Source organism: Nicotiana sylvestris, chromosome 8 (genome assembly GCF_000393655.2).
Source record: "Nicotiana sylvestris chromosome 8, ASM39365v2, whole genome shotgun sequence".
NCBI classification, from domain to species: Eukaryota; Viridiplantae; Streptophyta; class Magnoliopsida; order Solanales; family Solanaceae; genus Nicotiana; species Nicotiana sylvestris.
The window spans coordinates 156,236,421-156,252,328 of record NC_091064.1 but is presented as its reverse complement, the minus strand read 5'-3'; the positions used below and the strand labels follow the sequence as shown (position 1 = coordinate 156,252,328).

The following is a 15,908-nucleotide window of genomic DNA, read 5'->3' as shown; positions in this document are numbered from 1 at the left end:
AAGCTTGAAACTGAAAAGGCAAATATACTAGCACTACGCAATACTGCAATAGCAGGTAGTATTTTGCCGATAAAAAGTTTATATATAAAATCTCCTTAAGCTCAACAGCTTAAGATATATAAATACTCCTCAACTTTTTGATTATGTATGGGGAATATGGAAGGGCTAAAAGTTCATCTTAGATCATCAGATCTTATATTTAATTATTCACAATCTGTGGAACATGTGATAAAGAAGACAAAATGGCCTGGAAATTTGTGTAATAGTGCTCTTAGAGATGTTGAAGATTCGGTCTTTATTAGGAGTACTATACAACAACAACAACAACAACAACAACAACAACAACAACCCAGTATAATCCCACTTAGTGGGATCTGAGGAGGGTAGTGTGTACGGAGACTTTACCCCTACCCTGAAGTAGAGATGCTGTTTCCAAATAGACCCCCGGCATCCTTCCCTCCAAAAACTTCTCACCTTGCTCTTGGGGAGACTCGAACTCACAACCTCTTAATTGGAAGTGAAGGTTGCTTACCATCAGAGCAACCCCACTTGTCTAGGAGTACTATAGTTTAGAGGAAATTCAAGAATCTACTATTGGTTGTTCATGATGTTGTTCTTTTACCATCATTTGAGATTGAAGCTGCAAGAAAGCTTAAGAATTGCCCTAGAAAATGTAGTTTATGCATTAATAATATTCTCAAGCTAAATTTCACCCTTCCAACGTTTATATACTTTGTTAGTCACGTAATTACATGCAACGATATTTTTTGTTAGTTACTCCCTCCTGTTCAAAATATGTGATTTTTTGGTTGTTTTCACACATATTAAGAAATTCACCTTTTAACATTAATTAGCAATGAAATTGACCATATTAACATTTACTATCTCTTCACATAAATACTCCAACATTAATTACTCCAAGGGCAATGTAGGAAATTCATTCTTGAAATATGGAAAAATCATTTATTTTGGACCACAAAAAATCACTTATTTTGGACCGGAGGGAGTATATATTAAAGCTTTTATTTGGAAAAAAAAATCTAGAAAGACGCACATTACGTTGAGTCACGGTGGCTAGCGTCACCTGTGGGTTCATGTGTATATAATAGACGTTGGTTCAATTTTTACTATCCCCTTTCCCTTCTTCTCGAATCCCCAATATAACCAAACATTTTAATAAAAATAAAAATTAAAACAGGCAATTAATTCAAACACCCTTGAAGATAATCTCATTAGTGTGCAAGAGGTCTATTGCACAGCGTGAGAGAATTTTTTGAACTTCTTGGTACAACGTTTTCCTTGTATGGAATAATTTAAAAATTAAAAAGCAACTTGCCCCATCTCCAAATGTTTTAAATTGGTAATAGTGAAATGCATATTCCTAAGATTAACCTCAGTAACCAATTAAATTGATGTAGAAACATTTATTTGTGATTCAAGGATAAAAGAAGTTCAGAAAAAGTGGTGACCCTTTTCTTATGAAACTTGGAAGCTTTCTCTTCAATAATTTTGCCCCAGAAATTCTAAAATATTCTTGTGAAGATATATCACAACCAAATAGGGTACAAAATTTTTCTAGCTATAAAATCTACAATGATGAGAACCATTAAATATCAGATCTCTCATAATTGATGGAAAAGGAAAACTGGGAGACAACGTATACTAACTTCTCCCTCATCTATTATTTTTCTCTAGAGACTGCGACTTGTAGCAAACGCCTTTATTACTAATTAAAAAAAACAAAGAAAAGGAAAACTTTAAAATCCTCCTTTCCCAAAGGAAAAAGGCAAAAAGCAGCAATTTGGGGCTTCAATGTAAAAGCCAAAGATTTGATTATGACAAAAACCAATCAATCTTCTTCTTTTAAGCTAACCACTCTGCATCCATTCCTTCAATTTCTTCAATGTCCATACTGTAACACAATAATTTAAAATAAGAATATATATTGAGAGGGTAGTAGTTTAGTGACATAATGAAAAACGAATATTCAGTAGATAAATTATAATATACTTGAAAAAGAAAAAGAACAGTTAACATAAAGGTCAAAGATTTGATGATGATGATATAAGTAAACAATAAATAAATAAAAACAACATCAACTTCCTTCTTTTAGTTGGAGTATTAAATAAAAATGCAATTTGGCTGCATGATTACTAACCGAAAATTCACAAGAGATAATTACAAATTCAATATTTTCCCACTGACACAACCAAACCAAAAAAGAAAAAGCAAAAAGAAACCAAAAATAAAGGTGGGACCAATGGGTTGTCACTTTCATTTCTTCCACCGCTTGACGTGTCAATACTAGCAAAGACCCATGCTTCTGTGTACTAATACTAACAAAACATGATGTTACTGGTGTTGCTTAACCACGCATCAGTTTTTGACAGGATATTTATTATCTTTTCAAGCCAATTAGAACAACTTGTTTATAAATCTACTGATTATTGTTCTGAGCAAAAAGATTTAAGTATTATGGGATAAATCTGGAGGCTTTGGGTTAAAATTTAACAAAATCTGATGTAAGAAAATGACTGGGCAACTCCAAAAATACTTGTAAGCTTCTGCTCTATGTGCAGAACATTAGCTGTATGCCTGTACCCCAATAATTAAAGGGCAGATCGAATGCACGAAGTATCCTGTATTCGTGTAGAATCCGGGAAGGGTCGCACCCCGAGAGATATATTATATGTAATTTACCTTGATGTTTGCATCAGTGGCTAATTCCACGGCTCAAACTCATGACATATAGGTCATACAGAGTATAATTAAGCACAATAATTACTCACTCCGTTTTAAAAAAATTGGCACAATTCGGTAAGGGTCAAAGTGCTTCACTTTGACTGTGAATTTGGACATAAATTCTTCAAGTTTTTAAAAATAAATTTATATTTTTGCAAACCATATAAAAAGTATTATAAGTCATAATAATTCATAATTCAAAATATTTATAAAATATTTAAGAAATACAGGGTCAAAGAATAACCTCGTAGACTTCTCAAATAGTAATGGTGCCAAACTAATTTACTCGCTTCCGATGTTTGCTTCAAACTAATGTACTTTAGTATGATTAAGCAATATTTGAGGTGAAAATACATATTAACACATTGTAATTAGGTTATTAAAGAGTGTGCGGAAGATGCATGTTAAGATATTATTGGTGATGTAAACACCTAATACAAATAATATTTTTTTTTACTCAATATTACTTTGTATTTCGGCGGAAGGTTGTTTCCACGCAAAAGATGGTAAAAAGATGAATAAAAAATAAACAAAGAGCATTCCGAGGTTGTACAGTAACAGGACCTAGGAACAAAAAACATTTCCTATGATTTAATTTTACTCGGTAAAAAGAGATAATAATATTAAAACAAAAAGATCAATGAAAAGAGTAAGAAATTATTACCATGGTAAGGTAGGATCAGAATAGGTTTCATCAACCTGTTGTTGCAAGCAGCTTTCATTTGGATTCAACCAGGCTGGGAATTCCATAACTTCATCAAATGGATAACACCCATAATCCTCACCAACATTACTCTCATGATCAGGGTCAATTTCCATGGTTTTCAAGAACTTGTACCACCAAGCTGAAGTTGCCAAATTGAGTGTGTCATTCCACTCCATCTCATGTTGCTCCCCTATTGATCTGATCTCTGCCATTTCTTGGTCATCCATTGATGGATGCAACCCTGAATCTTCACAATTCACCATTTGAGATATAGTAGGAGCCCCTTCTTGAGATAATCCCATATAATGAAATTCATCTGAAGAAGATGAAGGGGATGATGATGAGTAGATTGAGGTGTTGTTATTGCTGCTACAATAAGGGGTTGCATCTAAATTATTAAAGTCATGGAAATTGAGATTCAAGCCTAATGTTTGGTTAGGAAGTGGAAAATTGAGGTGGTCTTGTAAAGGTAATTGGGAACCAAAGGATGAAACATGGCAAGAATAAGGATATTGTGGAAGGCAGTTAGGGAAGGTTGAATTGGAGAAATTCTCCATATTGTAACTTGGTAAGTTATTGTTTATAGTGTTGGAAGCATAAATCCTCGGATTTCTCCGGGATTTTAGCTTCCCTTGTTCTTCTCCTGAAGATTCTTGAGGCCAAGACTGTAATGACTGTGGCCCCGTCTGAGATTGTTGTTGTTGTTGTTGTTTCATAGCGGCTCTATGAAACTTAAGGGCAGTGACAATCTCTCGCCGAGCCTCGGCCATATTTAGAAGCCTTTCTTGATAAGGCCTACTAGTGTGGAGTCTCCTCCTCACTTGTTTCTTTTTAAGCTGCGGTGGTTGTGGTGGTGGTGGTGGCTGTGACGATAGTTGATGTGTATCGCTAAACAAACTATCATCATTTTTTGTTGAATTGTCTAGTGAATCATCATTGTCTTTGGGATTTAAAGGATCTTTGGTACGTGAAGAAGTTAATTGTTTGACTAGGTTTCTAATATAGGCACCAGAGAGATGAGGCTCTTGTTTTAGTTTATCAACCTTTTCTACTTCCATTATTCCTGCTGAGTTTCCTTTCTTTGGTGAAGATCTTCCCCTCATGTTTTACTCAATGGATTTGGGACAGGATTTTTGTTCTTTTTTAGAAGGAATGGAGAGGTCAAAATGGCAAGAAGGGTCGGTCTAAAGAAACATGTCATTCACTTTCTGAGAACCAAAGTACACTATGCAGAGGAGAGGCAGAGGTTAGGAGGGTCTCTTGGGTTCTTATAAATAGCTGGAGACAGTTTAGGGTTTTTAAATTCTTTTGGAATTTTCTCAGTTTTGCAAATACATACCTATTTTCCCCCCATTTTTCTATTAACTTTTGTTACTTGTCTTAGATGGGTAGTTAGGAAGAGTAACGTAACAGATTTTACTCTACAAAAAGACAGTTACAAGTGTAAGCACTTCTCTCCTTTTTAAATATAATAATCAAGTTAGAGAGGTATGAGACATAATGTTCAATCATAATTGGAGGATCAACTATAACAACATCAAGCATATAAAAAGACTGACCTATAAATAAGTTAATTTGAGCTTTGAGCAAATAGATATGAGTCGAGCTAATCTCATGAACTTGCTATAGTAAATAGCCGAGTCAGGGATTTATGCAAGGAAATTTATTAAAGTGTTAGAAAGTTACATTTAAAATTCGAACCTATGATCAAAAGCAACTTTTGATCCTCTTTGCACATCAGGAAAATCTCTTATGCCAAAGGGGGTCAATAGATTATATATAATAAAAAATTTGTTCCACAGTATAATCTTTCAACGAAGGGGATTCAATTGAGCTCTCGTGCCTCTACATAACTCCATCATTGGTCTTAGTAACAAGCAAAATTGAGTCCAAGCGGAACCAAACAAAGCTTTGGCAGTACTAAAACAAGTCCAATCGAGCTTGTGTAGATGATAGAACCAAGTTGAGACCGAGCCAATTCTTTAATGTTTATTTCATATATGCAACTAGGCCTTTAAAATAAACAAATGCACGATGAATTGAATGATTAAGAAAAAGTATAAAGATACTTTAAATTGATAATTAAATGCAACTGTGATTGAATTATGTGAATTATTAGTTTAAGTTAGAATCTAGAATCTATATTGTGAACCCATCGGTCCTTTTTTCTTTTTTGGATAACTCAGTCTCATTCCATAACTAACATACAAAAAGATTCTTAAACTTATTTATGAATGCCACTTCGACATCACCTGGTAGAAATTAATCCTTAAACTAAATGGTGTTAAAAGTTATATACAAATTGACTGAATGGCTCAACCACATCTATTCAAGTAGTCCTAGTCAAGTTTGAACACCTTGGTTCTAAAGCTTAATAGTCCAAAAAGAGAGGTCAAACTAGAAAACAAAACATTTCATTCAAATTAAACAATTTGACTGTCCGTTATACAAGGCAGATCAAGATTAGAGAAAATCCAAAGTGTGAAATAATGGACTTTCACAAGATTCATGGACATTGATGACTTCGGTGCTGTAACTAAGTCTATGGCATATGTTCATGTGATCTTTTTGGTTAGGTTAGGCAGTCCCATTATATATGGAGTCTTCAAACAATAAAACAACTAAAGAAATTCAAAACATTGGAAGAAAAATAGAAAAGGTAGTCCACTGGCCTGCATAATTAAGGCCTGCAAGGAAGACCTTCAATGCTCAAGAACGGCAATTCACAGCTGGTTTTATCACATATCTTATTACTTAACGACCGTCCACGAGATGTCACTAATATAAGATCGAGGAAAACAGAGTGGACCTACAAATATAGATGTACTAAACCCCAATTATGTGGCTAATTAAGTCATTCGGTTTCATGCACAGAAGGGCAAGGATAACTTCATAACATGGCCCTGACCCTTCTCAGGTCATCAATTTCAGAGATCAACCGCTACTGTTGTCATCAGATATATATAACCAGAAAAATTATCCTAGAAAGTATTGTAAGCATCAATGACTTTACTTTTGCTATTTTGGTGCGATACATAAAGATAGTACACATACAACAACAACCCAGTATAATCCCATTAGTGGGGTCTGGGAAGGGTAGTGTGTACGCAGACCTTACCCCTACCCTGGAGTAGAGAGGCTGTTTCCAAATAGACCCTCGGCATCTTTTCCTCCAAGAACTTACTAACTTGCTCTTGAGGTGACTCACAACCTCTTGGTTGAAAGTGGGAGTTGCTTACCATCAGAGCAACCTCTCTTATCAATAGTGGAGGAAAAGATGAAAAGTTGAAAGTTGAAAAATAGTACACATAGAATCAAAAATAAAATAGTTGAAAAGTTGAGATAGAAAAGTGTTGTCAAGGTATTATGTATAGAAGGATACTTGAAAATGTTATATGAGAGTGAATGTTGAGATGTTAAAGTCCATTATATCCACAAGATGTTTGTCGCAAATTTGTGGATATTAAGATGTATTAGCAATTGTACAAGATTAAAATAATCACATTTGGCAAAAGTTGCAAGTAGCATACAACAAGGATAAAGTGTGAAGAGTTCACTTGAGATGGTTTAAACATGTCCTACGTTACCCTGCACACACATTGATCCATAGATGTGAAAGTGTTAAAACAGAGACGAGGTAGACCTACAATGAAATGGAAAAAGGTTGTCTGGAAAGTCCTACAATCATCTCGAATCTATGCACACAAACAACAACAAATTTAGTATAATCCCACATATAGGGTATGGAGAGAATAGTGTGTACGCAGACCTTACCCCTATCTTGAAGGTAGAAAGGTTATTTCCGATAGACGCTCAGATCAAAAAAAGATGAAAAGAAAGCAGTAACATCAAACAGTAAATCAATAAGATAATAAGAAAACAAGGCGAAAAGAATAGCATGTAGTAACCCTTAATTCTCTTCCTCCACGCCTTCCTATCAAGAGTTGTGTCATCGGTAAGCTGAAGCAATGTCATATCCTACCTAATCACCTCTCCCTAATACTTATTAGGCTTGCCTCTACCTCTCTTTAGACCCACCAATGCCAACATCTCACACCTCCTTATTGGGGCATCTGCGCTTCTCCTTTTTACATGCTCAAACTATCTAAATCTCGCTTCCCGCATCTTATCCTCTACCGAAATCACTCTTAGCCTGACCCAAATATTTTCATTCCTAATCTTATCAATTCTGATATGCCCGTACATCTATCTCAACATCCTCAATTCTGCTACTTTCATCGTCTGGACATAAGAGTTCTTGATTGGCTAACGCTCTGCCACATACAGCTTAGTCGGTCTAAGAACCATTCTACAAAACTTGTCTTTAAGTTTAGGTGGCACATTCCTATTTCATATAACACCGGATGCAAGCCTCCATTTCACCCACCCTGCTGTAGTTAACATGTGACATCCTCATCAACCTCCCTATTTCCTTGAAACAAAATGATCTATATAGGTGAAACCAATTAGTTGATAATATATTTTAGTAATGTTAGTATATTTACTTTAGATCTTATTTTTTCTATGAGTGTTTTAGTCGTGTATGAAATTTACTTTAGATCTTATTTTTTCTAAGTTGTTCTTGTTGAAGACTTTGCTATTCGTTCTGCCTTTCAATTGATTGAACAAGAGGGCATTTTAGGCAAAAAACTTCTGATGGTTTTCAAGCAATTTGTCTGCAGGCTAGTAAGTTGGTACCATAGGACCAGGATCAAAAATGTCAGCAAAAGGCTACAGAAACTGACAGGAGAATCTCCATACTCTTGTAACCTCATTACTTTTGCATAAACAATTGTATGTAAGCATAATGAAATGCAAATAATATTTGTGTAATAAAATCCAATAATTTATGTTCAAATTGTTGACATGACTAGTGTCTGTTCTTAAAACAGAGAACTTGGACCTTTAGGAAAGGCAATTCACACACAGCCTGTTAAAGACAGAAATGCTCCATACCTCTCCCTTCCTTTTCTTTCTGTTTTCTTTCCTATATTACTGCTTTTTCTCCCAAACAGTTCCTATTTAATTTCTAATGCCTACTTGGACCTGCCAATGGCATGGCTTCTGAGTCTTTTAGAAGATTTGAGTAACAGCAATAACAGTAAAACGGGATTAGCTTATAACCAACCGTAGATTGATTATATGATTAATTACAGAAACAGAGTGGTCTTAAGTAAAGAAGAGTTAGATTGACAACCTTTTTTTTTTTTTAATTCGGGGTACCAAAATGCATTTAGATTGACAACCTTGGAAACTAAGATTTAAATTAGGGCAGAAGCAACAGTAGGTGAATCCAAACCGTCTATAAAGTTACTTGATACTTGTATAAGTAGGGGAGTCTTGGCGTAACTAGTAAAGTTGTTGTCATGTGACAAGGAGGTCATGTTTTCCAGCCGTGAAAACAGCCTCTTGCAGAAATGCAGGATAAGACTGCGTACAATAGACCCTTGTCCGGCCCTTCCCTGAAAGTGGCGGATTCCACGGCTTGAATCCGTGACCTAAAGTTTCTCTAAGCTCCCTTTGTCATAAAAAAAAAAAAAATTATATCAACTAATGTCTATCTAGTTTAAAACCTCACTGCACAAAGTAATTTCAGTCAACTATAAGCTTTAAATTAATCAAAAGTTAAAAGGGTCAATTAATAATAAGTTCAATCAACTATTTGGAGTTGCACCCGACACCTACTGTGTTTTCACGAGTATGACACTGTAGTGTACGTAGGAAGCAAATGCAGTAATCTTTCCCAAAAACATAGGATTTCTTTTTAAAAATATGAAATCAATAGGGAACTCTATTATATACAATATTGGGACAAGTAAATTATGAGGTTTCACCAAAGTCTGAGCTTTAATTCATCATTTAATTCCACTGTATGCTGAAGACTGTTCAATCCAAAAAAGGAATTTACCTCTAAAACAGCTGGTAAAAGGTTCAAATATTTCCATTTTGCTATTTTTGTGTGTGATGTTTTTTTCTGTTTTATGATCCAAACAAGTAATGGATAACTGTGAAAGCTGTGTTATTGCTCAACCATCATTCACATGGAAATGTCCTATCATCAACAGGAGGCAACAAAAAAGGCTCTTAAAGGTATCCAACCTTTCACATAACTATGCAGGTTAAAGATGTCAGGCAATCAATTTTGGCAAATGGCAATAATATTCCATAAATATCAGTAACAGAAAAAGGCTAAGCTTTCTCGCAAATGTAAGGGTCTGTTTGGAAAGCCACCCGGTAAATGGAATTAATGTAATTACTAGGGTAGTAATTACGCAGCCTAGTAATTACACAGTCTAGTAATTACGATTACCTGATTGTTTGTCACAACATAATTACAGTGTAATTATAAGCATGTTGTTTGGTTGGACAAGTGTAATTACACAGTTAGATTAAATTTTAAATGAATTATCAAAACTTAAAAGTTAAAAATAATAAATATATGCCTATAAATAATTTTTTATAAGTATAAATGATATTAGATTTGATATTTAAGATGCATATTTTTTCTTGAATGTACACTAATTAGTAATCATATATTCATAACTAATATTGTAAAATAATTTATATATATATATATTTCAAATTAATAATATTTTGTTTAGTTAATTATTAAAACTAAAAATATACATTTTGTAAGAACATCGTGAAATGTATGTTTGATAAAATAAAAATGTTTGACATAACTAATCTATCAATTCTAACTAAACAACGAACAACATGCAATGTGAAATAACAAGTCAATACTATCAAAACAAGTAAATTGGAACCATAAATATAGCACAATTTCAAACCACCCCACCCCACCCCCACCCCCACCCCACCCCCACCCCCACCCCAAAAAAAAATTATACATATGTCAAATTCCAACATATACAATAAAAATGAATTGCAATACACCTTAAGATTAAGAAATATAATAAGTTTATAACCTCATTCAACAACGAAATTTTCACTCATTACATGCCAAATTTGTTAATGACTCATTATTTCTAATATTAGGAAGTGTACTTTCAAAAACTAGATTAATAAACGCAGTTATGCTAAATGAAGAAAATAAAACAAATAAGAAATAAAATATACGAGCAACTACATGAAATCGCAAGAAGTAAAGGTAGAGAAATAAAAGATAAATAATGTACAAAAAAAAATATTTTAAAATTTAAAAAAAAAAGTAAAAATAAAATAATGAAAATAAAAAGTTATAAAGAAAATTAATTAAAATAAAAACAAAATGGAAAGAAATTAAAAAGTAACCTTCTAATTACACAATGTAATTACCACCAATTCTCACCCACCTCCCCCTTGAGAATTGGAGAGTATAATTACACTTTTCCAATTACACCCAATTACATGCTGACCAAGTAATTACCTGGCCAGACAAACATTCCATACTGTGTAATTACACTCAAATCCAATTCTTAGGTGGCTTTCCAAACAAGCTCTAAATATTGGAATAGCAAGAGTTTTGTTTAAGATGACCATACTCTTGTTAATCTTTAAAAATATTACTCCCTCTTGCCAATTTAAAATGCCAGACACCAATAAATTTCTATAAAACTTATAAAATTTTGAAGCCCTTAAACTCATTAAACTATACAAATTTTAAATTTTGATGTAATGTTTGTCTAACTTTTAAGCCATCACTTAAGTATTTTCTTCCATCACTAGAACAATATGTTTGCATCAGCTACTAATGCTTGCATCAGATTAGGCTTATATCAGGTAGATTGTCTACATTACGGCCTCTTGGGGTGCAGCCCTTCCTCGGACTCTACTACTCGGGATGTTTCGTGCACCGACATCCCTTAGTCACAAGAACAATATGGATGTCATTACCACTTTAAAGTCAATATCTAATCAAATACGTTCGTATAAAATAAAAAGGTATAGAGTATTTACCGTGCCATTTCAAAAAGAAAAAAAACAAGTATATGAGTGCTATCTTCTTATTGGAGACCAGATAGTGCAATTAAATTGGCCCAAAGGTAAATACACTGTTATCTGCTGTGTTAACTTAAATAAAATCAGCGAGAGCTAACGCAATCACTCGATATACATAATTCAACTATTTCACTGGGTGAGATGTAAGAATTTTGACACTAGACATGTAGGCAGACACCTATTCCACCGGAATCTCTCGCCAATACAAATACATAGTTCTACTGAGACTTACACATGTAGCAAGAAATCATCTTAATATTTTTGGTCTCACTAAATGTGGACTCGTAAGCTTACATGATTTTCACCCGCTTTATTCAGCTAAGCCACACAGATGCGGTAAACAATTCCAATTAGTTTTGTATTATCGAAGAACTTTGGAAAGCTACTGTTTTTGTTATGGAAAAAGAACATAAAAGGCACCTTAAGTTTTATATAATTGTTGGTCTCTGTCCACACTTCTACTAGGAAAAGTCAATGAACATAAAAATTGTGAGACTTTGTCACGCCTCAAGTGAATAACTTAAATATCGTAGCTTCGTGTCCCAAGATTACAAGAAACCCAAAAAATAATTAATCAATTACCAAAGCAAACGATTGAACTCGTTTGCAACCCATAAAAAAAATTAAAATGAGCATCTCATATTACAATAGCAACAACAATAAAAACAAACCCAGTGATTTCCCACAAGTAAGGTATACAGGGAGGATAATAAATACGCAGTTTTATCTCACCCTGAAAGAGCAGAGAAACTGTTTACAATATCAATACTTTAATTTCATCCCAAATTTCTACACATCAAGTGAGGTGCTCAACGACTAAACCCATTTTTAGGTCCCAATAAAAAAGAAGGATCATTTCTTACCATAATATCAATCCTTCATTGTCCCCAAAACATATAGGAAGTAGAATTTCCAATGAAAACAATAGAACTCATTGGAAGACAAATTAAATATATAATTTCCACTCAAGAAAAAAACAAAAATAATATGCATTTATTGTCAAAACACGAATCCCATACCTTACCCACAGATTTCTACACAATGCGACATTGTATGTTGTATGAATATAATTTAAAGATTGACATAATTTTAAGTAAATTGGGAACGGCTATATAAAATTTTTAAATTATATTGCTCATTTAAACTCATCTCAAATTACTATTATCCAAATAAAAAGTATTAAAAATTTATATTTTGCTGGCATATAAATTTCTAACAAGACTAATTATAAACGAAAAAATATGACTAAAACACATTCCTAACTAATTGGTAGCACTTATATATATATATATATATATATATATATATATATATATATATATATATATATATATATATATATTGTACCACACTAATTTCATAGGTCAATATAGATTTCAAGAGTTTGTAAGTCTTCCGATGTAATTTTCTTTCATGTAATTTAGGTCTATCTCGTTCAATATTAACAATTTCATTCTCCATGGTTTCACACTTATAAATTAGTGCATCTAGAGTTCGACGTAAGACATGACAAAACCATCTGAAGCGACATTCTCTTAATTTTATCCTTCACGTTTTCCAATTATCAAAAAAAATTCATCCTCAATTTTTATTTTTATTTTGATTACCGTGGTGTTCGGGCCAGCTTGTGCGCACCTCAACTAAACAACCTTCTACCAGCAACACCTACCACGTAACTCTATCCACCAAGATTTGGATAGAGGAAAAGAAATCACCTAGTATTTTTGTCTCCGCTAGAATTTTGAACCAAAGATGGTTCTCAATCCATTTTAATTGCTACTAGACCACACCCTTGGGTGCAAGTCTCAATATTTTTTACTTACACTTTTGCCTAATTTGATCATTTTAATCTTCTCTAATTTTGTATGACATCAAATCATCCAGAACTCAGAAATATTCATCTTGTCAAAGTTGGACTTTAGCTCAACATTCACTCTCACATAATTACATTATTGATCTCCTAATTGTTTTATAAAACGAAGGTGTCATTCTATCACATAGCACCTCAATAGCACTTTTCCATTTCAACCGATCATATTTTGATTCTGTCATTACATTTTCATCTATCATATCATTCCTCTAATATATCAAGCCTAAATATCTCTTAGGCACCATAGTTCCACCGATCTCATATTAATTTCACTCGTTTTGTGCTGACCAAACTTGCAGTGATATGAAAACATAGATACATATCTAGAAACTAATCTATAAGATTCCACACCGACCAGAGTAAGTGATGAAAATGACATTTATCAAACAGAATCCAGCCTAGTTTTACAGGCAAAATTCAAACATAGAGCTAGCCACTATCAGCCTTTATTTCTACCAAAATATATAATACTATTTGTTGGAAACATCGGTTATGCTGTGTCAACAATTTAACACACTCGGTACTTGAAGAAAATAAGAAATTCACATTTAATCAATTGTTAATTTTACCCCTTTACAAAGTGTTGTAGACATACGCCTGATTGGTCATAGATTATTAGCGGCGCTGTGAGAACAAATACAAACATTTAAAACTCATAATTAAGTAATACTTTTGGGACTGCAGACACAGAGATAAACTCTAGGAATTTGCATCTAGAAACACATATGTAGAAATCCCCATATTAAAATATAGAGATAGACAACAGCAGCAATAATTATAATAATAAATAAATTAAAATAAAGGTAAGAAAGAGAATAGAGACCTGACTGCTGGGAAGTTGGGTGGAATTGTGGATAACATCAAAGGGGGAAAGAGAGAAAAGATGGAATTGGCCTCCTTTTCTCTTTCTCGATCTGATCTGATCTGATGAGGAGACCTGCTTCAGCCAATCATCTTCTTCCTCAGAAATTTGCCTCACTCATCAGAGGGTTTTAACCAATGGGATTCTTCCACTAAATACATAAACAAAACCAACCTCTCCATCCGTTTTCTTTGGATTCCATTCACACCTTTGGCTAACAATGTCTTACGCTATTTTTCTCCCTCTTATCTTCTTATCCGCTTAATCAAAGCTTAGCAGCAGAGGCACCGAGTAAGTGGATGGAAAACTCAGAATTTATTATTGACTGATTTTTCTTTACTTGCTTATGGCTTGCCAGCTCTTTTACTCTTTTCCCTTGTTTTTATTATAAGGTGAAAAGTGTACGGACGCTTTAACGACACATAAATCCACACGCACAATTTACTCTATGTTTTTTTTAAAATAATAAATATATATACTAAAAAATACTGTCTATCATCACTTGGACAGGTAAAAAAATATCCATCCTCTATTTTATATGAGTTACTCTTTTAGTTTGTTTCAAAATTTCTCATTTTATCTTTTATTATATACTTAGACCACTAACGCCTTATTTGCTTGTACTTGATGCACGTGTAAATTTTAATTGTTCAAATCTCAGTTATTAAGTATTTTTTTTAGATTTCAATTTTAACTATTTTGATCTTTAATCATCAAGTCTGTTTGATTTTTCAATTTTACAATCACTTGATGGGTAGGAATAAATCATAATAATTAAGATCTATAACAGAGTCTTAATATCATTAAAATATTATATATATATATATATATATATATATATATATATATATATATATATATAAGAATTTATGCAAAAATAATATTTTACTATTACTCTAACACTTTCACCACTAGTCATCATCACCACTATTATTGTTGTCCCCCACCATTATAAACTATCATCAACCATTATCAATCACTCATTACCACCATACTCAACCACAACCACCACTACTGTCAAGTAACTCCTAGGTCAATTAAGGATAAAATGTTGGAACCTTATGGGTAAGGATAGGTAATGGAATTTATAGAGAAATTCATAGACCTAGATAGGATAGGAGAATTAATAAGGGGAATAGAGATGTCATTTGTCATTACCACTGGCCATCATTTATAACCATTACTAACAACCATCGTTACCGCAACAATCATCAATCACCACTATCAACCACCACTATATATCACATATCACTATTATCAGTCATCACCACAATAAACCACCATCATTAATGTGAGCACGTGATTTTTGCTTCACACGACAATCGCTCCAAAAAGAAATAAAAAATATATAATTGGCCCCGCTGTACAATTTCGGATTTCTGTGTGACACCTTGTTGATTTATTTATGACTTTGGCCCATTTTTTATTTACTTTATTAAAATAAAATTCAAAAAAAATATGTGTCCTGCATAATTCAAACCGTATTCCGGTCGTTAAATAGAAAATCGTGATTAGGCATTTTCGTCCGTGATTTTATTTGGTTTGACCTTACCTGTTTTGAAATATTTTAGTATGTGTGCAAATAATTGTATTTGAGTGTGTATTTAATTTTAATTTGATTTTTTGGTTTAGTTTGGTTTTAAAATAAATAAGAAAAAGAAATAAAAAATAATAAAAAAAAAAGAAAAAAAAGGAAAGGAAAGACCCCTTCCGGACTTGGGCCAATTTGTTAAAATTGGCCCAACAAACTCAGCCCAAACGGAATGCCCAAGACCCAGGCCTGCCCA

The 15,908-nt window shown here is 33.3% G+C and overlaps 1 protein-coding gene across 1 annotated transcript; it reads right to left on the bottom strand.

Moving 5' to 3' along the window:
* Positions 1-1,471: 1,471 nt before the first annotated feature.
* Positions 1,472-14,480, bottom strand: LOC104226929 (uncharacterized). The gene is made up of 3 exons (XM_070152873.1): positions 14,083-14,480; positions 3,407-3,764; positions 1,472-1,912 (listed from the first exon to the last, which is right to left on the bottom strand). Exons 2-3 carry the CDS (start codon positions 3,748-3,750, stop codon positions 1,864-1,866), a joined length of 393 nt encoding a protein of 130 aa, XP_070008974.1. The 5' UTR covers positions 3,751-3,764; positions 14,083-14,480; the 3' UTR covers positions 1,472-1,863.
* Positions 14,481-15,908: the final 1,428 nt, after the last annotated feature.